The following is a 21,720-nucleotide window of genomic DNA, read 5'->3' as shown; positions in this document are numbered from 1 at the left end:
CTGGCGCGTCATTGATCCCAGGCAAAAACGAGAAGCGTTGCCAAATATCCACGCGCTCAAAAGCTGACGCGTTCGGTGTACTTTTTCGTTCCTTTATCGTGAAATATTTCTTTAAACCTTCCGGCAAGCTTGAACTTTCTTGTTACCTGTAGAATCTTCATATTTTGAACTACATACAGTCCGACCTCCAAATAAGAAACCCGGCAATAAGAAACTTTCCCCAGTTCCTCAGTCGAGCGCTTCCCCCACTCCGACTTGAACACCGAGCTCGAGATTTTTGTGCGCGAAACCTCTGGTTAAGAAACCAGCCCGAAAGGGAATATTTTGGCGAAATAGAATGAACGCTGTGGTGTCAATTGATGTGTGAATGCGTACGTGAGTATGTGTGTGTGCGTGTGTGAATGTAACACAAAATTTAAAAGTTTATTTGAATCTTTTTGTATTTATTTGACCGATATATGTGGGCGTTGACAAGATTTCATGGAACATAAAAACAGAGAGTAGGGCATTTAAAGATTTTCATATAAAACAGCAGAAGATTCCGGGACGTAATGAAAATCGTTTTCGTCTTGTTGAGTATCATTTTGTTCCACAACGCACTCAGATGACGGTCGAATATTTTCGAGGCAGTCGAACTCTGCCATCGAAGATGAATCCTCAGAAATATCGACTGTTTCTTCTTTTAGATTAATGGGATAAAATAATATGGACATAAAATTAAACGTTTATACTTACTAGACGATGACATAACGAGCATAGCTCATGGCCAATTTTAAGGGGTAACGCCACTGTAACGGTCCAAAAAAAAAGGTGTTTTCACGAATTTTTTGCTTCCAAAATTGAAGGTAATTGAAAAAAAACTTTTAAGGGTGTTATCGGGCATACATTAAACATTATTATCAAATTTTTTTACAGCAAAAAAAAAAACAAAATGGCGGTTCCACAGCTATCTTCCCGGGGCATGTTTTGCTTGCAGGGCTCCGCGGCACGCAGCACCACTGGTGCACTTTTGAATCTAGAACAAAAAAAAAAAAACCATCAATCTAGAGGGTTATAGCTAGAGAATGTCGATCGGATTTTAAAAATTATCAATTTTTGTGGATTTGGCGTGCGTTTGGAAAAAAAAATTGATTTTTTCCGAAAAAACGACTAGTTTTTTGTTAATAAAAAATCAATAAATAAAGTTATTGAAAATCCCGATCGACATTCTCAAGATAATGTTAATGTTCACATCTGGTCAAAATTTCAAGTAAAAAAAATGAAAATTGTTCGAGTGATGCTGCGTGCCATTTTGAAAAACCGTGTTTCGAGAAAAACGCGTTTAAAGTTTTGCGAATAGTTTTTTATTGGAAAAAATAAAAAAAAGAAGGTAAAAAAAATTTTTACCGTTAGTCTGCAATCCCAGCAGCATACATTTGTCCTTCGATGGCCAAATTTTCGTCTTCTTCGTCTTTCCTGGTGGATTTTTGGAGCGCGCGCGCACTTTTTGCCGCGTCGCTCAGAGATGTCTCCGCGTGCGTAATGCGTTTGGCGTCGGCTTCGATGCAGAAATTATATAACTGTACACCAATTTCCACCTCCAACATCTTGAATATTTGCAAGACGTTGGTAAGGCCACCATTGAATGTGCAAACAGCGATATCCATCGCGATATCTAGGACAGTTTTTCCGCTTAAAGATGATTTGGGGGCCAAAAAAAAATTTTTCTCGCACGGGACCTTTTTTTCCTTATTCTAGAGGGTTTAAACTATTTTTGAAGCCAATAAAAAAAAAAACGATTTTTCAAAAATTTACAGTGGCCATACCCCTTAAAGAAGAAACAAAAAAAAATAATACGTTACGTTTTTCGGTTTTTTGAATTCAATTTAATACCGTTGTTGCGTCTACCTCTTCATATCCGTCGACTTTTTTCATGAGATTCAATAGCTCGGTTACGTCTCGATCGTCTGCAGTTAGCGATTTAAAGGTGAGGTCAGTGCCCACAGACATATCGAGATTATCGATAATAAAAGAGTCCTCGTCCGTTTGAGTTGACGCATCTCTGATTTCTTTGGGCCATAATTTTTTCCAGCATTTCTGGATCGTTGTGGGTTTGACCTTTTTCCATGCATCAGCAATCCCGAAAATCATTTTGTGCACGTCAATTGTCTTCAAAAACTCGACAGCGTCAGGTTTTCATCTTGAGCCTCAACGATTGCATTTACGAGGTTAATCTCGTGATGTAATTTGAAGGTTTGGATAATGCCTTGGTCCATAAACTGAATCAGAGAGGTGATATTTGGCGGAAAAAAATTTACTTCGACGTCGTTAATTTTTACGTATCGATGAGATCGACAATTGTCGACGAGAAGTACTGCCGTCTTTGGTAAGTTCTTGGAGTTGAGAAAACTTTCAACTTTTGGAACAAAAACATCTGTGAACCATTCCTCAAAAATCTCTTTATTCACGCGTTTGTCTGACTGCAGTACCAAACTGGCAATTCATCCTTATTCACGTTCCTCAGACAGCGTGGATTTTTTGATTTTCCCATCAAGATTAGAGGCAACATGAAAGAGCCATCGGCATTAGAACACGTGGCTATAGTAACCCGTTCCAACTGTTTTTTCCCACCAGCAGCTTGTGCCTGATCAGCTGCAACAAATGTCCTCTTGGGGGTACTTTTATACATTAGCCCACTCTCGTCCATATTGAAAACTTAGGACCTTTCAAGTTTTTTTGTAGCCACCATTTCAGCAAATTCTGCTTTATACACATTAGCTGCTTCTACATCGGCTGATAGTTTCTCCCCTTAAAAGTCCATAAGACAAATATCATCATTTATTGGACAAGTTTATTTAACTATTTACTAGTTTTTTTGATCATTTATTTAAAAAATAATTCTATTTTTGTTTACAACGGAAACCGGAGCAAAGAGAGTGAAAGAAAGTTCAGAATCAAGTAAAAAGCTAAATTAAGTAAAAAGTAGAATAATGAAAATTCCATTTTGAATAACCCGAAAAACAATCATAAAATGAAACATATAAACCTCACAAAGGCCAGGTTTCTAATCTAAATACAAGAGTCACAATTTTTCGCAATGCATTTCGAGTAAAACACAAAGATATTTCTTAATTATGAGGAAAAAGGAGGAAATAAGGTAAAAGAGTGTTTCTACTAACACAAAACTATACCTTGTGTTAGGTGCTCCGATCTTTTTCCTCCCCTATATTTCCAATCACCTGTGACCTGTGATAATACTTACCGGTGATTTCTAAATTTTTAATGTGGGTTCGTCTCTTCCATTTCTCTAGCCACCCGTGGCTTGCTTTGAAATTTTCTGGTCCGCCGATTCGAGAGTTTATCACGAGAGCTTGTCGGCATAGCATTGGTCCAGAAACTGCAATGCCTTTGCAACGACAATCAGAAAGCCACGTGAATGATTCGGCGTCATTTGTTTCTGAAACTTTTTTCAATGTTTTAGAATGGCTCGTTTTGGCGGCATTCTTTATTATCTCCTTATTGGATCTCCATTTGCTGAGAACACTTTTATTCAAGCCGTATTTCGCACAGAGTTCTCGAGAGGTTAGGGTTTTACACTCTTCAAAAATTTTCTTCTTTTCTTCAAACGTATATCGATTACGTTTGGTCACAGCAACCTCTTTGTTTAAATTCATATCACTTTGTGGCGGAGATTCCGTAACATTCTCTTCGACTTGTACACTGCAGTCTGATCTCTCACGCTTTTTCAACGTTTCGGTCATTTTAAGACAGTTATATGATCGAAATTCAGACGTGAAACAAAGATTCGCTAGATAAATGTCCACGCGCAGTCAAAAAAATTTTTGCATGAGCGATGGGAATAACAAGTAGGAACTTGTTCGAGCGTGTTTCCTATTGAGAGGATCGCATGCAGAAAAGAGTGAGAGAGACGGACAGTGTCACTGAGCGCGGAGCGCGGAGCGCGCGCCAGGTGGGTGTATGCGATGTATACGAAAAACTCTTCCCCTTGGGGGCTTTTGGTTTCTTATTGGGAGGTTGGACTGTATACCTTATCTTTGGTGTGAATACCGAATTGTTAAATGTGCGAATTATGTGACTACAATCTCGGCAATGATGGCTTAGCGTCAATTTCCGTGTTGAAACGTAAAGTTCCATCGATTTTTAACATTTTTTACGCTCATTTTACTGATGACTGGTGTTAATATTCCGTATACACAAACTCTAGGATACTTATTTCTCAAATTGTCTGAAGTTGAGAAGTCTCGGAAATCAGTCGATAAACGGAAAAACCACGTTAAACGATCCTTGTCTAGTCAAAAGGCACCTTTTCTGTGAATTCTAGTTAGCGTTCTTTAGCAAATTCAAGTGGCGCTCAGAACAATTGCAAAAGTTATAAACAGTTCAGTAAAAAACGAAGGATTTCGTTTTTCGCTGATATCTAAAAAACTATTGCAGATATCGCAAATTTAAAAAAAGTTCCTTAAAGAGCATGAAATTTTCTAAATGAAAGTTTGAACTCCCGGAACTCTACCACCAATATATTTATGATTTTAGTTTAGAGGTAAAAATAGTGCTGACAACGGGCGATGTAACCACCGTGCGCTGAGCACGATTCTCTCATATTTTACAGAAAAAATTTTTTTCATCCATTAAATATGAATATTAAGGAACGAAAAAATTCAGATAACATTTATATATAATTATGAACAACAATCCGTAAAAAAAAATCCCCATTTTTTATACAATTTCAAATATTCTTTTAAGCTATTATGATATGCCTTGTAACGTGGCATTTTTGATGCCCGTTACAAGGGGCTCCTTGAACCCTGGGTGGAACCAAAAATTTAGGAATTTCCGAAATTGAGTCGCGAAGTTTTTGGAAAAGAGCGCCAGGACTAGAGTCACGCATCCGAAACTACGAGAGGGGACACTTTAGCGACCAGCGTAAGATGTTTCAGTTTTTTTGTTTTTTTTATTTTTCGAGCTACAACGGCATCAGGCAAGAAGTCGACACCGAATTCGAGGGAATTGCGAAATGGCGGACTAGCAACAATTGCGAAGGAAGGATGTCGAGGCTGCGGAGGGGGAGCCGACGCAGATCCCCGCATCGCGGGAATCCAAGGTGGACGCGATTCCCGCTGGCGGCCGGCGCGCCGCAGCCTCTTCCCCTTCACCCCGCCAACAATTGACCAGCGAACTTGCGACGGACCGACTAGCGACGAGGGAGCACCACGCTCACCGCCAAGACGTCATGGAGCTGCGCGGAGGACGAGATTGCGAGCTAGCTTTAAGTTCTGCGCAGCGATGCTATCGAAGGTGCGCGTCGAGTTGCGCGATCGACGAAATCGATGACGGATCGATTATTGCGTATTCTTGGGGGTATGACGTCACGTGTGGGATGGCGTATCGAGATCCGTGTTGCGGCAGGTGGTAGGTTTTTGAAACCACTCTAGTTCTGGCGGTCGTGATTACTAGTCACGTTTTGGGGGAGTTTCGCGAAGCAATGGAGTCGCCCAAAAATCGCGAAGGGAATGGAAAGGGGGTTGCAAGGATGTAGAAGGTAAGCGCTACTTCTATCCCCGAGATTGAATTTCGAGCATAATTGCGAAAAGGCTTGCCGAGTAACGGATAGCCGTTTTGGATTTGCGTTGTAGAAAAGTACTCGAAATTCTTTTGCCGATTCTCTTGCTTGATGACCGTAGCCTGAGTACGCGAGTTAGAGTAAAGTAAATTCTGAGTTTCTGAAAAAGTTGAGTAGAGTCACGGGTTTCAGTTGAATCTTTCTCGTTAGTGAAATCAAGTATAGCCGAATTTCGCCGTACCGGGTCGAGCCGCGTTATCGTTTTCTTTTTGTGTCACCTCTCGAGTAGGTCGGGAAGCACCGAATTGGAGTGCTCGGATTAGCGGGTAACGTTTTGAAGGATTTTGAAAAGAATTACGTTCGGATGCGTTGCGATTGCGTATAGTTTAGGTTACGTTTAGTTGCGCCTGCATTGAGTTCCGTACCCGTTAGTTAAGATAATGTAGGTTGAGTTGAGTTACTTTGAGCTTGTGTATAGTTGAAGTTAAATGTAGTGGTGCTTGCGCTTAGTTAAGTTTACGTTTAGTTATAATTAGTGTTTAGTCGAGGTTAGGCGATGTATAGTCGAAATTGCCGTTGCGTTGCGCAGCAGTTGAGACGAGAAGTTTGAGCATGGTGTTTTAAGTTGCGAGACCTGACGGCGCACCGTCGAATAATTAGTTTTAGTTTCGTTTCGAGCAATAATCGCCATTGAGAACAAATGGCGAATTTGCAAATTGCGAATTGCGTATGAGGATTTTGTGATCGTCGAGTGACGTTTTAGTTAGGGAGCCGCGAGCTCATTAGAGTAAGAAATAGAGTAGGTTACGTGTACTTCTATGTTTAGTTTTAGACTCGCGATGAGCGATTTTTGAATTATATTTTTTTTTTTGTTTTGTATCACCGCTATTGTGAAATATAAGATTTTATTTTACTTTTGTTAAATAGCGTGTGTATTTCGAGTGTCTCTCTCTCTCTCCAAAAATTACCCCTCCCCTCTCCGCGGTACTGAGCTATCGAGCATATGCCCGAGGAATAGCGTATTAATGATTTCGAGGCGTGTTAATCACGCCAGGCGCCCAACAAAAACTTTGCGATATTGTTTTAGATCCAGGGTACATCGTGGACGCCAAATTATTGTGCACGCGGTAAGTTCTCGGTCATTTTCTCCGAGTGACCGAGGTGCGGGAAAAATCCACGTCACAGCCTTTAAGCTCATAATTTTTTTTGGTTATTTATCATTGCAGTACAAACAACTTGTAAGCTATTAGCAATACGGTACAGATACTTTAAATCTTTTTTATACTCGATTAGATAATGAATAAAATGAGCTTTTAAAAAAAATTTTTACCTAATCATTTATTAACTTATTAGCATTTATTTATAAAAAACCAAGTGAAATTTTCTTTTCGACTTTTAAAATGAAACACCTTATGGGAAAAAAGTGTACAATTTCAATATACTTCCATGTAATTGATACAATTCGAATATATATATACCCATGGGAAATACATTGTTTGGGGAACAAAATCTCAAGCGCACGCATATTTCGGGGAGATTTCTGTATATATGGAGGACACGACTCAAAGTATTCACATAAAGCGACAGCTTGGAGAAATTCCAATTTCATACTGAACGTACAATAGTTTGAGTCCACTGACTGTTAGTTTATAACCCACTGCTAGACAATTTAAAAATGATGTGACCTGAAATGGTTCAGGACCAGTTGATTTTTTTTTCATATTTAATTCATCTTCCTGACACGTTTATGAATTCTGCCATGACAATAATTACTAAGGGTGAAAAATAACGTAATTAATCAAAAATGTTGAATATCCTGAGAAAATTCTGAACAGATCACGAGTCGAGTAATACTTTCGCTCCCACGATTTACTTACAGTAACAGTTAGATGGCGAGGCTGTCTGGGGCCATGCAAAACTTGGATGGTGATGCAAAACTTGGATGGCGATGCAAGGTGGCAGCCAGGTAAATGCCAGGTGGTGGCGGGAGCTAGCGAGGCCATGCGGGGCCATGTAAATCTTGGATGGCGGCGCAAAGTGGGAGCCAGGTGAATGCCAGGTAGCGGAGAGACCTGGCGAGACCATCTGGGGCCATCTAGATCTTGTATGGTGGCGCAAGGTGGCAGCCAGGTAAATGCCAGGTAGCAGAGAGACCTGGCGAGGCCGTCCGGGGCCATGCAAAACTTGGATGGCGATGCGAGGTGGCGGCCACGTAGATGCCAGGTGGCGGCGGGAGCTAGCGAGGCCATGCAGGGCCATGTAAATCTTGGATGGCGATGCGAAATGGCAGCCACGTGAATGCCAGGTAGCGGCGGGAGCTAGCGAGGCTGTGCGGGGCCATGTAAATCATGGATGGCGGCGCAAAGTGGGAGCCAGGTAAATGCCAGGTAGCGGCGGGAGCTAGCGAGGCCATGCGGGGCCATCTAAATCTTGGATAGCGGCGCAAAGTGGGAGCCAGATAAATGCCAGGTCGCGGAGAGACCTGGCGAGGCCATCTGGGGCCATCGAGATCTTGTATGGCGGCGCAAGGTGGCAGCCAGGTAAATGCCAGGTAGCGGAGAGACCTGGCGAGGCCGTCTGGGGCCATGCAAAACTTGGATGGCGATGCGAGGTGGCGGCCACGTAGATGGCCAGGTAGCGGCGGGAGCTAGCGAGGCCATGCGGGGCCATGCAAATCTTGGGTGGCGATGCGAGGTGACAGCCTCGTAAATGCCAGGTAGCGGCGGGAGCTAGCGAAGCCATGCGGGGCCGTGTAAATCTTGGATGGCGGCGCGAAGTGGGAGCCAGGTAAATGCCAGGTAGCGGAGAGACCTGTCGAGGCCTTCTGGGGCCATCTAGATCTTGTATGGCGGCGCAAGGTGGCAGCCTATGGCAGCGAATAAAGTTTCATGCGAAGCAGAGCAACATCGCGAATATTCAGGCAACGCGAGCCATTTAAACGAGTTCAGGGACGGCCCGCGAACGCATCGACCTCCCTCAAACCGGAGCAGCGTCCAAACCAAACGTCAGCTCCGTACAAATAGAATCTGGCCCTCCACAGATTCGGACACAATGCCCGCAGTCTTTGAATGGGTACGTGACACTAATAATAGACACTGGCGCTAATATGCATTTGTTAAAAATCGATAAAATTGACCCAAGAGTCCACGTCACAGACAGACATTAGGCAGATTTCAGAGATAACGGAAGAATCCATTAGAACAATAGGGGAAGTCTCTACATCGAGTAACCTAATACACGCCACGAATTCCATCTTGTCGAGAACTCCTTCCCTATCATCAAAGACAGTATACTGAGTTCAGACTTCTTACGTTCGGAAAAGGCGACTATCTGTTTCAAAAATGACTACCTTATCTCTCGCGAAACCGGCGTTATTCCCTTTAACAAGCATAGAACCAACACAAAAACACCACCGCGTATCCTCATAACATCTATCACACAAAAACCGGAGGTTCAAATAACCACCGGTGAACTCACACGACAACCCAGCACATTTATAGTTGACACAGGTGCTGATGTAAACATAATTAAACTCTGAGCAATACATCCGCATGTTCTGTGTAAATTACTCGAAGGTCAGATCTACGTTACCAGTGCTATGCATGAGCCAATAAAAGTATTAGGAACAACTAGCATTCGAATTGGTGACAACCTTCATATATTCCATATAGTCGACGATCTGTTCCCGATACAAGAAGACGGAATCTTGGGATCGATATTTTTATGGATCGAAAATGCAACGATATCTTTTGATACAGAAAAAATAATACCGAACAATACTAGCAAACCATTCAAACTCCTAAACCAAGACTACATATTGATACCACCACGAACGGCTCAGGTGATTGCACTAAAAATTTCGAATCTCTCGGTAAAAACGGGATTCATAGAACAGTTGGAAGTAGACGCTAACATATTCCTGGGACAGGCCCTGGTTACCAACCAACAAGGGTTTGCTTACGTTTATGCAATAAATTCCAACGAATCAGCTGTGGAAATAAGAAGACCAGTCGTAACACTAGAAGTCGATGAACTCGCGAGTACCGCCACGCTCAGTGCAAAAACACACCTAACGCATACAAGTACTGCCAGCAGCGGACAGGTCTTACTAGCACAGGTCTTACATGAAAAAAAAAAGGATCGAGAATCGCGTTCTTCCCACATTCCCAAATTACGACTCGAGACGCCTCGACATTTTGAAAGAAAATTTACGATTGGACCATTTGAACGACTAAGAAAAATGATTAATAGAAAAATAATTAATAAAATTTTGTTATCGAATTCAACCATTTATTTTTCCTCCCAGGTGACACTCTGAGACATACAAACTTAGTCAGCCATACGATCCCTACTATCAATGACGCACCAATTCACACCAAACAATACAGACACCCAAGAGTACACAAAGATGAAATACAAAAACAAGTGACCACACTCCTTGATCAAAACATTATCACACATTCTTCATCTCCTTACAATTCTCCGGTCTGGATCATCTCCAAGAAATCAGATGCTAGCGGCGAAAAGAAGTGGCTAATGGTCATTGACTTCCGGAAACTGAACGAAAAAACCATTGGCGACGCTTAGCCGCTACCAAATATCGTCGATATCCTAGATCAGCTAGGCTCCGCAAAACATTTCTCACCGTTCGACATGGCTTTCGGGTTCCACCAAATTCCAATGCATCCCGATCACAGCGCAAAGACCACTTTTTCGACTCCTCGCGGCCATTTTGAGTAGACTAGAATGCCATTTGGCTTAAAAAATGCCCCATCCACCTTTCAACGTCTAATAGATCAGGTTCTATCGGGATTACAGGGTACAGATATGTCTGTCTATTTGAATGACATAGTCACTTAATCCCGATCCTTGTAGGAGCACGAAACCAAATTTCGGAAACTCATGAAGAGATTGTCTGATGCAGGACTAACCCTGCAGCCAGATAAATGTGAATTTCTGCGTAAAGAAGTAGCATACCTAGGTCACATCATCACTCAAAATGGATTGAAACCTAATCCGGAGAAGATATCAGCAATGAAAAACTACCCAGTTCCCAAGAATCCTGAACAGGTTAAACAATTTTAAGGCTTGATAGGCTACTACCGAAGATTCATTCCTAACCTTTCAAAAATTGCTAGACCTATTAATAATTTGTTGAAGAAGAATAGCCCTCTCCTATGGACAGCAGAACATCAATTTGCGTTCGAAACACTACGCGATAGTCTGTGTCGAGAACCGATACTGCAGTATGCAGACTTCGAAAAACCCTTCGTCCTAACAACCGACGCTTCAAAGTATGCAATAAGAGCAATACTTAGTCAAGACAAAGGTGGCGAGGATTTACCAATCGCGTATGCATCGAGGGTGTTACAAAAGGCGGAAATCAATTACTCGGTGTCAGAAAAAGAATTCTTAGCAGTCGTTTATGCCGTCAAACATTTTCACCCTCACCTTTACGGTAGAACCTTCACCCTGGTAAGAGAACACGAACCACTAAAGTGGATCAAAAACGTACGAGACCCGACTTCTCGTTTAATGCACTGGAGACTGAAGTTGGAAGAATATTCGTACGCCACAAAACATGAAAAAGGAATAGCGAACGCCAACGCAGACGCGCTTTCTAGAAATCCACCTGTCGACTCTTTCCGAATTCTACCTATTACCTCAAAACGGCCACGACTCGATTCAGAATGCTCATCTACTGACGCCCACAAGCGCGCCAAAGTAGCTCACCATCACCCAACACGTGCTCGCAAACCGGATACGCTATCTTCATCTACCGGCGCTCACAAGCGAATGAAACATGTAGACCAGCACCCGATACGAGCGTGTGGATCTGCACACAAATCCACCAGCCCTTCCCCACGAAGACGAAACAAAGTATTACAAGACACTTCGACTTCTACTGTTACCTCTGACTGAAGTGCCAGTATGACTGACAATAGCAGCGCAACGGAGGCACCGATCGTAGTCGATAAAACGATCAAGCAAACTACTGAATGAATTCAACAACTCACCTCATCCAAATCAAACCAAAACTCCGGTAAGCCCCAGGGTCGTAGTATTAAAATACGTGAAGAACAATCCGACACACTGAATCAGCCGACACCCGAAGCCACTATCAGTAAAGGACGAAATTACGCCCCGTGATTCACGGAATTCGTAACAGATCTTAACGACCTACCATTAACGCATAGGAAATTTATTCAAGAGATACGCGCCAATCTCCTCGACAGACAAGATAACCTAGCCCACTGCATCTCGGCAGACTGCAAAGCATCACGAGGAGTCGCGGGACAACTAATCGATAGGAAAATAACCACCCGAGATCAACTACAACAGCTAGACCCTGATGTAACGAACGTATTGACACTGCCACATGGTAACCGCCTCATTTACAATCTAGTAACCAAAAACTACCACTACCAGAAACCAACTGAGGAAATACTGTTCAACGCCCTAGTAAACCCAAAGAATTGCTTAGAACAAGACAAAGTCAAATCACTCTCGATTCCAAGACTAGGCTGCGGCTTAGATAAATTAGACTGGAACCTCGTTAATCGGATGATCCATTACATATTCAAAGACTCCGACATAACGATCACCATTTGTAATTATCAAAACCCGACTTAAGACTCGACATCTTCTGAATCTGAAGCAGAAGTATCAACACCCAGAATCCCTGCTCCCCCTTTAACTCGTCGGCCGACCCGTCGGACCGGCACTAGGTCAGCTCCAAGACATGCTCCGGTTTCTACTCCCTCGCGCTACCCAACTGATATCTCGAAGAGTGACTCCGTGACACATGATCCAGAGTCAGCTGTTGCAGACACGGATAGCGATGCCTCCGTTGTATCTACGGCAACGCTACCACCTTCATGCTCACAACGTCGCGACAATCCCGAAGAGCGAAAACCGGACCACCCCCATATTGACAATGACAACTTTTTTTGCTTTGATTACTTCATACAAAATCAAAATAACATATTATCAACACCCAACGTAACCAAAACTAATGACGGACTTCTTATGATGTACGACAATTACGCTCATTTCGTATCAGCTAATTGTCGTTGGACAGAAGGACTAGAAAAACAGTTGATAGACGGAAATCGATGAGCATGGAATTCTTTAAAAACCAGAATCCAGAAATATCCGACGTAATTTAAAATCGCTTGAAAAACAACAGATACATTCTTACCCTTGTAGTGAAACCACGCCAATCATACCCGGGCAGACTTGACGACATTTTCTACACGTCAGTTAACTTGAGGATTATCTTGTCCGGACTAGACATTCGGTCCATATCATTCCCCATGTCAGGACCAGGAGTAGATGATATTCTACGATCTATCTTCAAAAAACACATTTATCACATTTTTGCGGATTCAGACATTCGAGTAACACTTCGTAGAAATACTACAACTATACCAGACAAACGATTACGCGAAGACATGATCAAAGAGTACCACGAGTCACTGATCGGAGGACACCAAGGCGTTACAAAAATTTTCAATAAAATAAGAGAAAAATATTTTTGGCCAAATATGAAAAAGCAAATTCAAAATATCGTCAGATCTTGCGGCAGTTGCCAGAGAAAAAAACTAGTCAGGATCAAAACAAAATTACCCATGGCAATCACTGACACGCTTGCAGAGGCCTTTGACAAAGTAGCCCTAGATTTAGTTGGTCCACTCCCTGTTACGAAATCGAATAACCGCTACCTTTTGATGATCCAGTGCAATATGACCAAATTCTTAGACGCCATTCCAATTCCCGATGCTACGGCAAAGACGATAGGGACAGTATTCGCTAAAGAAATCATCACGCGCTATGGATCTCCGCGAACTATACTCACTGACCAGGGACGAAACTTCATGAGTACCGCTTTCAAAAAAATATGCGGGCTCTTCAAGATCGGACAACCACGAACAACCGCCTATAGACCGCAATCAAACGGCTCATTAGAAAGAAGTCACCTTGTAATTACCGAATACATCAAACATTACACCAACGCAGGTAAAGATTGGGATGAATTCATACGTTTCGCCATTTTCTGCTATAATACAGCGAAACACGAAAGTACACATTATTCACTTCACCATCTGATCTTCGGCTCGGAAACTAAACTACCGACAGATGCGATACTAAGCAACACATCCACGCATACATACGATACATTCCTCCTCGATCTAATAGCGAATCTCACAGAAATCCGTAAACGCTCCGCGTTGAACCTGAAACAAGCTAATAGTCCAGTAGAATTAGGAAAAAGGGTGGTTGTGATTGGTGGGAAGCCAATTTTTTGTGGAATGGGTTCCTTTTACATATAGAAACATATTCTGAAGTTGCGCCATCTCAAGCTTTTCCGCACAATTATTTAGAGACGTTTAAATATTCCAATTTCGGGATTTTCTCCTTTTTTAGACCATTTTTCCTCTATTACTCGTAAAGTATCGACCCTACGAGAAAAATGTATAGAAGCAAACTTGTTCAAAATCAAATTTTACACACGGATACGTTGTTTAAAAAAATTTAAAAAAATTTTTTCATCGCCAAATTAACGATTTTCGATGATTTTTTATCGAAAAAAGTACTTTTTTCACACGTATTTTGCAAACAATTGAAATCGAACAATCTTTCTCTGGAGGGTCAGAAAGAGTACATCAAACCTTCATGAAAAAGCATGCGCAGCCCGATCGCTGTGCGCTCGATAGTTTTTTCCGAATATCATTGTTAATTAAGCCCGATTCGAGAGTTGCGTTATCGTAATTGTTAACGTGAGCCAAAATGAGGCCTTCTGAGTTGCTGCCGATTTTTTTACAGATACCTGGGACCTCCCCCTAACGTGTCCAACAAGTTTTACCATCCTATTGCAATTATTATGAACTAGGGACTTTTCCGAAAAATGACTTAAATTTGACCTTAGCAACAAATGCTAATAAGTTCGTCAATTATTGTCGGAATCAAATTCGGGAAAGTGGAACAGTTAGAGCAAAAGAAGACGCAACTTTTGAAACAAGACTCATGGTAATCGGACAGTTTGTTTGTTAACTAGAACACTTCAAAGTCGAAGTGACTTTGTTAATTAACAAATTACGATTTCGACATTTTACGAACGCTATTGTCTTCTTTAATATCAGTACTTGATATGCCAAACAATGTTTTTCAAGCTTCTAACTGATTTCATATCGAAAATCAAGTGAACAACTTAGCTTGTTGAGGCAAAAAGTGCGCGGCAGACCGTCGGGCGCCGTGGTGGGGGGAGAGACTCGCCGCAGCCGGCAGGCGCAAAAATCGAATTCACTGTTTCAATAACGTGCGCGCGTTTTTTTTTCGACAATATCTCGGGTTCTAATTGACGTATTTTGATGATTTTTTTTTTAAATCGATATGCCGAGTCGTGAGTAACACGAATATCGAATCACATTCAACAAATTCTTTTATTTAAACACTCAAAATCGGACGGAAGTATAAATCTCGATTTTTTTCGTTGCTAATCATTAGTTTATTCATGAAAATTTAGATTTCCATGCTGAGTATTCGTTCACTTTATTATTCATCATTATGATAAAATGAACAAAATACTCCCAAATTTAAAAAATTTAATAATATTATTGTTACAACATATTACAAACTCAACAATAATATATAATAATAAATAATTATTTCGGCCGAAATAATGAATAATATTGTATTTGATTAATTAATAATAATTCACTTATTATAATACTGATTTTTGCAACATATTACAAACTCAACAATAATATTATTAAATTTTTTAAATTTGGGAGTATTTTGTTCATTTTATCATAATGATGAATAATAAAGTGAACGAATACTCAGCATGGAAATCTAAATTTTCATGAATAAACTAATGATTAGCAACGAAAAAAATCGAGATTTATACTTCCGTCCGATTTTGAGTGTTTAAATAAAAGAATTTGTTGAATGTGATTCGATATTCGTGTTACTCACGACTCGGCATATCGATTTAAAAAAAAAATCATCAAAATACGTCAATTAGAACCCGAGATATTGTCGAAAAAAAAACGCGCGCACGTTATTGAAACAGTGAATTCGATTTTTGCGCCTGCCGGCTGCGGCGAGTCTCTCCCCCCACCACGGCGCCCGACGGTCTGCCGCGCACTTTTTGCCTCAACAAGCTAAGTTGTTCACTTGATTTTCGATATGAAATCAGTTAGAAGCTTGAAAAACATTGTTTGGCATATCAAGTACTGATATTAAAGAAGACAATAGCGTTCGTAAAATGTCGAAATCGTAATTTGTTAATTAACAAAGTCACTTCGACTTTGAAGTGTTCTAGTTAACAAACAAACTGTCCGATTACCATGAGTCTTGTTTCAAAAGTTGCGTCTTCTTTTGCTCTAACTGTTCCACTTTCCCGAATTTGATTCCGACAATAATTGACGAACTTATTAGCATTTGTTGCTAAGGTCAAATTTAAGTCATTTTTCGGAAAAGTCCCTAGTTCATAATAATTGCAATAGGATGGTAAAACTTGTTGGACACGTTAGGGGGAGGTCCCAGGTATCTGTAAAAAAATCGGCAGCAACTCAGAAGGCCTCATTTTGGCTCACGTTAACAATTACGATAACGCAACTCTCGAATCGGGCTTAATTAACAATGATATTCGGAAAAAACTATCGAGCGCACAGCGATCGGGCTGCGCATGCTTTTTCATGAAGGTTTGATGTACTCTTTCTGACCCTCCAGAGAAAGATTGTTCGATTTCAATTGTTTGCAAAATACGTGTGAAAAAAGTACTTTTTTCGATAAAAAATCATCGAAAATCGTTAATTTGGCGATGAAAAAATTTTTTTAAATTTTTTTAAACAACGTATCCGTGTGTAAAATTTGATTTTGAACAAGTTTGCTTCTATACATTTTTCTCGTAGGGTCGATACTTTACGAGTAATAGAGGAAAAATGGTCTAAAAAAGGAGAAAATCCCGAAATTGGAATATTTAAACGTCTCTAAATAATTGTGCGGAAAAGCTTGAGATGGCGCAACTTCAGAATATGTTTCTATATGTAAAAGGAACCCATTCCACAAAAAATTGGCTTCCCACCAATCACAACCACGATCTGCCACTTTTTGACCTAATTCTACTGGACTATAAACAGAAAAATAAAGAACACTACCACAGAACGATTAACCCACAACGATTTGAAGTAGGACAAACTGTCTACTTATTAAACGAAACAAGGTTAAAATTCAAAGATCATTATAAACGCCCGTATATAATCAAACGAATAATAGATGACGTTAACGCCGAAATATACCTCACGCTAAACAAAACTTAAATAGTTCATCTCAATAAACTGAAAATCGCACATACATAGTAAAATCCCACATTAACCCCTTCAATAGCAAACACAGTACAACTGACAATAACAAGACGCGATTTGCTCAGTAATCAAGCTTTTGCAAACTCAGTAGAATATGTATATCATCACAGGACCAGTGCGGAAATCACCAACCACGATGAAATACCGTACACAATACAACAACTTGACGTTAATCCCCGCAACCACTTTGTACAAATAAACAATCCACGGACATTCAACGAAGAATGGACGCTGATCAACTATGTGGATCTTGGTAACACGTTATCCCAGTTATTAAACATAACAGACTACTTGAACAAAATGCGCGAAAAATGTACTACCTCAGCAAGTAGATGCGATACGAGTGACCACATAGAATTGTTAGCCAACAGTATAAGTACAATCAAAGAATACCAGAAGCAAATAAAATCGTTAATTGGTCATCGCACAGTTAACAAAGCGCATTGGGAGCTGTCCAAGTTAGCAACGCGCTGCGACAAAAGAGAAGCCTTAAACCTTGTGGGAAGCCTCTCCAAATCACTTTTTGGAACACTATATTTAGAAGACGGTGAATACTTGAACCAGCAGATAGATAATCTATACAACGATACAAATCATCTAGCAATCCCGCCACGGTGAGTCTTAATATTTTTAAATGAAAAGTTCGAGGACCCCAAAGCTACGATTGGGAATTTGTTATAAATCGTCTCTATAATACATTTTTCATTAACTTGAAATAATCCCCTGGGCCGTTTTTTTTATTTCTTAAAAATTCGTCAAAATTGCTATGTATAATAACTTAAACGCTAAATAAGCTGGTTCATCCTTATTATACGAGTTTGAATAAGTATTTAAGTAAGTTAAAGTACTTGCAAATCGTTATTATAATAGTAACATGAATATTTATCCTACTTTACTATTTATCGATATGATAATTATTTACTTTATCGATCGTTAGTAATAATGCACCTTTAAATAATAATTCAACAGCGAACAAAATAATCTTCCAAAGCGTTAGGTTTGTTTACATAGGTTTGTTTACATAAAATGAATGCGTGCTACTCCTTTGTTTACATCGAATGACGATAGTAGTATATATATTTACCTGCTTACTCGGAATTATTCTTGTACTTTATAATAAAAAATGTAAATAATCTTTCAAACTATTTTAATATTTTTCTGTAATCTATTACTTTCGAGTTATGTATACTATGAAAATATTGTCAGTTCGTAATGTAACATGAAAGTGTGAACATCAAAATTAAATTATGCCTCGTACTTTTAGTTAGTGTGTGAAAATGAAACCATTACTTAAAATCAAAGTGCACGCGATGTCGCACAGTGAATGTCGTTTGAAATTGTGCTTGTTGTGTAAAGAGAAAAAAAAACTATTTTTGAAATAACAGATGCACTTGAAAAGTTAATTAATAAGCATGTCTTTTATGACAGCAATGATGAACGGTTGCCAAAAGCAGTATGTGCCAATTGCAAGAAAAAGATTTACGCAAATAAAAATTCTAGTAATAATTCTATTGTGATGCCAAATTACTCCAATTTTAAGCTATCTAATAATACTCGATCAAATTTTGGAAAACCGTGTTCTTGTGAATTATGTATTACAGTGAAAAATCAAAGTAAATATAATTTTTCACAATCCTCTGCTACGATCAACCGAAAAAAATCAAAGAAAAAAAAATCTGCAAATAACAAATGTGAAAAATGTCTATCAATTATCGCAAAAGGTAAACGCCACAGTTGCACAAATAAACAATTAATACAAAACTTGACTTTATTAGATCAGAAAGTGAAAGAACACGTGGTGTGTAACGTAATCAAAGAAAAATCTACCAATCAAACGTGTCAAAAATCTGATTCGATTTTATTATCAAGAGAACAAGGTAAACCAATGGCTATTAGTGTTTTAAAAAATAAAAAAGAAGCTGAACAACTGGTGATGATATCCGCTGAAAATTTATCAAAAATTAGTACTAATTTTGGTTTATCAACTAACACAACTTTAGGAATTGCTAAATCACTTCGAAGTGCAACCACAAAAAGGAAATTATTTGAATCTAATCTTAAGGAAAAAATCAAAGCTCTAAATCATTCTCTTGACTCCTATTTTGATGTAACAAAATGCCAGTTAACTAGTTCTAAAACGGAAAGCAAGACTAACGAAGAATATTTGGTATTTTGTAAAAATATTCAAAAATTAATCGATGATGTGAAGGACATCCTCGAAGTGGATGAAGCGTTCATTAAAGTTGGTGCAGATAGTGGTGGAGGTTTCCTAAAAATAACATTATCTATTCAATCGTTAGAGAATGAGACAATGCTTCCAAGCCAAAGCAAAAGGCAAAGTTATAATGAAGGAGTAGTTTCCAAGAATTTCAAAGATTCAGGTGTCAATAAGTTATTTTTGATAGGAGTAACCCAATTTTCTGAAGAAAATCACGATAATTTATCAGTTTTATGGAACTTGTTGAATCTAAAGGATTTTGAAGCTAAAGTTTCAGCGGATCTAAAATTATTCAATATATTGATTGGTCTGATGTCACACAGCAGTACGTACCCTTGCACTTGGTGTACCGCTCATAAAGATTTCTTAGACATTATAGGTGTGATAAGAACGATTGGGAGTTGCATTGAAAATTTCAAAGCTTGGAAAGCAAATGGTTCTAAGAAAGAAGATTGTAAAAATTTTAAAAATTGTTGCAATTTACCCGTAATTTCATCAGATGAAGAAAAGCTAATTATTGACTTGATTGCACCTCCTGAGTTACATTTGTTGATTGGAGTTGTAAACACGCTGTTTAACAGCATGTACAAAAAATTTGAACAAATTTGTGAACAGTGGGCTAAAAAGTGCAATGTAAGCCGAGAAATCTTATACGGAAGTGCAGGATTTAATGGGAATTCGAGTAAAACGTTACTAAACAAAGTGGATCTCTTACGTGAAATTTGCACAACAACCTGTAATTTTTCTTGTATGCAATTTGTTACTTGTTTTGACAAGTTCAAAGAAGTTGTAAATTCTTGTTTTTCGATTGATTTAAAATCGGATTACCTTGACAAGATTGCTGTTTTCAAAAAAAGCTATTTAGATTTAGAGATTAAAGTTACTCCGAAAGTTTACGCCGTTTTTTTCCATATTAAAGATTTTTGCGAAAAAAACAAAAAAGGATTGGGATACTACTCAGAACAAGCTGTGGAATCAGCTCATGCAGACTTTAAAAAAATATGGATTAAGTATAAAGTGAAAAAGTCACATCCTAAGTATGCAAAAAATTTACTCAAAGCTGTTCGGGAATATAACAGCAGACATCTTTGATTTGCAAATACTTAAAGTTATAAATATTCAAATACATTTTTTTTAGTTTCTTGCTTGAATGAAATTTACTATGTTTTCTTTAAATTTTATGTAACTTTGAGTTTTTTTTAGTTTAAAACGTACTAACAACAAAATACATACACATTGTAAGTTCGTGTAACTTTTTTCAAATAAAAATTTCTTTTTCAAAAAAAAAAATTATTTTATTAATTTTATAAATATGGCTAGTTTTTAGTGATTGTTGAAAAATACTTGAATAAAATATTCATGTTACTATTACAATAATGATTTGCAAGTACTTTAACTTACTTAAATACTTATTCAAACTCGTATAATAAGGATGAACCAGCTTATTTAGCGTTTAAGTTATTATACATAGCAATTTTGACGAATTTTTAAGAAATAAAAAAAACGGCCCAGGGGATTATTTCAAGTTAATGAAAAATGTATTATAGAGACGATTTATAACAAATTCCCAATCGTAGCTTTGGGGTCCTCGAACTTTTCATTTAAAAATATTAAGACTCACCGTGCCGCTGAACAAACAAACAAATATAGTGCAATCGACACTGGGCGCATATCGTAACGAACTAGATAACGTTGCATCCCACAACGAATTACAAGACCGCATGTTGGCAACCCTAAGCAACCAAGTGACTATCTCGGGAAGATTCATGTCCACAAGCATGACTGCAATCTCACTTATTAGACACCTCATTGACCTAGACAGATACATGAATAATTACGAACTTGATCTTAACAACCTAATAGACGCTATCCTCTTTGCACAACAAGGAATAATACATCCAAAAATTTTATCTCCAGAACAAATGATTTCGAGCATCCAACACATTCAATTGCTGAAACCTCTTCTAGAATTTCCCGTTCCCATAGACGCCGCATACGCTGAAGAGTTAGTCCGAATACCGAAAGTAGAAATCGCATATTTTGAGCCGCGATTGATTTGCGTCATCTCAATACCCGTATTGAATAGAGATACTTTCAATTTATACCCCTTACTATCCATACCAGTTAGACAATCCTACGACACGATTTTCAACAAGTTCACATACATTCAACCCAGTGCTGTATAGCAATAACACTAAATAGAGCGTCATACTTCCAGCTATCCGAACCGAAAATCAACAAAAGTATCCGAACGCAAAACAGATACATTTGCAGACAAAGTCAACCGCTATTCCACAGCGGAATCCACAAGCTATGCGAAGTCGACTTGTTTCTCCACTCCTCACAATCAGTAACGAAAAATTGCGACGTTAGACTAACATCTTTCGAAGGCACATATTGGACGGAACTTTCCGTCACCAACGCTTGGATATTTTCCTCAGCAAAACCAGAAACCGTACACATATTATGTCCGAACGACGACACCTCGCGAATTGCCATTTCAGGAGCCGGAATATTACGACTAAATAACAAGTGCACCGGTCACACAGGTGAGGTAACACTCTCCCCAA

General features: G+C 39.2%; 1 protein-coding gene across 1 annotated transcript; it reads right to left on the bottom strand.

The window, feature by feature from the left end:
- Positions 1-2,443: 2,443 nt before the first annotated feature.
- On the bottom strand, positions 2,444-3,740 carry LOC124303813 (jerky protein homolog-like). Its single transcript, XM_046761518.1, has 2 exons — positions 3,242-3,740; positions 2,444-2,631 (listed from the first exon to the last, which is right to left on the bottom strand). Exons 1-2 carry the CDS (start codon positions 3,738-3,740, stop codon positions 2,444-2,446), a joined length of 687 nt encoding a protein of 228 aa, XP_046617474.1.
- Between the last annotated feature and the right edge of the window lie 17,980 nt (positions 3,741-21,720).

This window comes from Neodiprion virginianus, chromosome 1, assembly GCF_021901495.1.
Source record: "Neodiprion virginianus isolate iyNeoVirg1 chromosome 1, iyNeoVirg1.1, whole genome shotgun sequence".
Lineage (NCBI taxonomy): Eukaryota > Metazoa > Arthropoda > Insecta > Hymenoptera > Diprionidae > Neodiprion > Neodiprion virginianus.
The sequence above is the reverse complement of the archived record's forward strand: the minus strand, read 5'-3'. Positions and strand labels throughout refer to the sequence as shown.

Coding starts and splice junctions, on each gene's coding strand:
- LOC124303813 (XM_046761518.1), bottom strand. CDS start 3,740: ATGACCGAAACGTTGAAAAAGCGTGAGAGATCAGACTGCAGTGTACAA. Junction 2,632..3,241: donor TAAAAATTTAGAAATCACCG/GTAAGTATTATC, acceptor CATTTGTTGCAG/CTGATCAGGCACAAGCTGCT.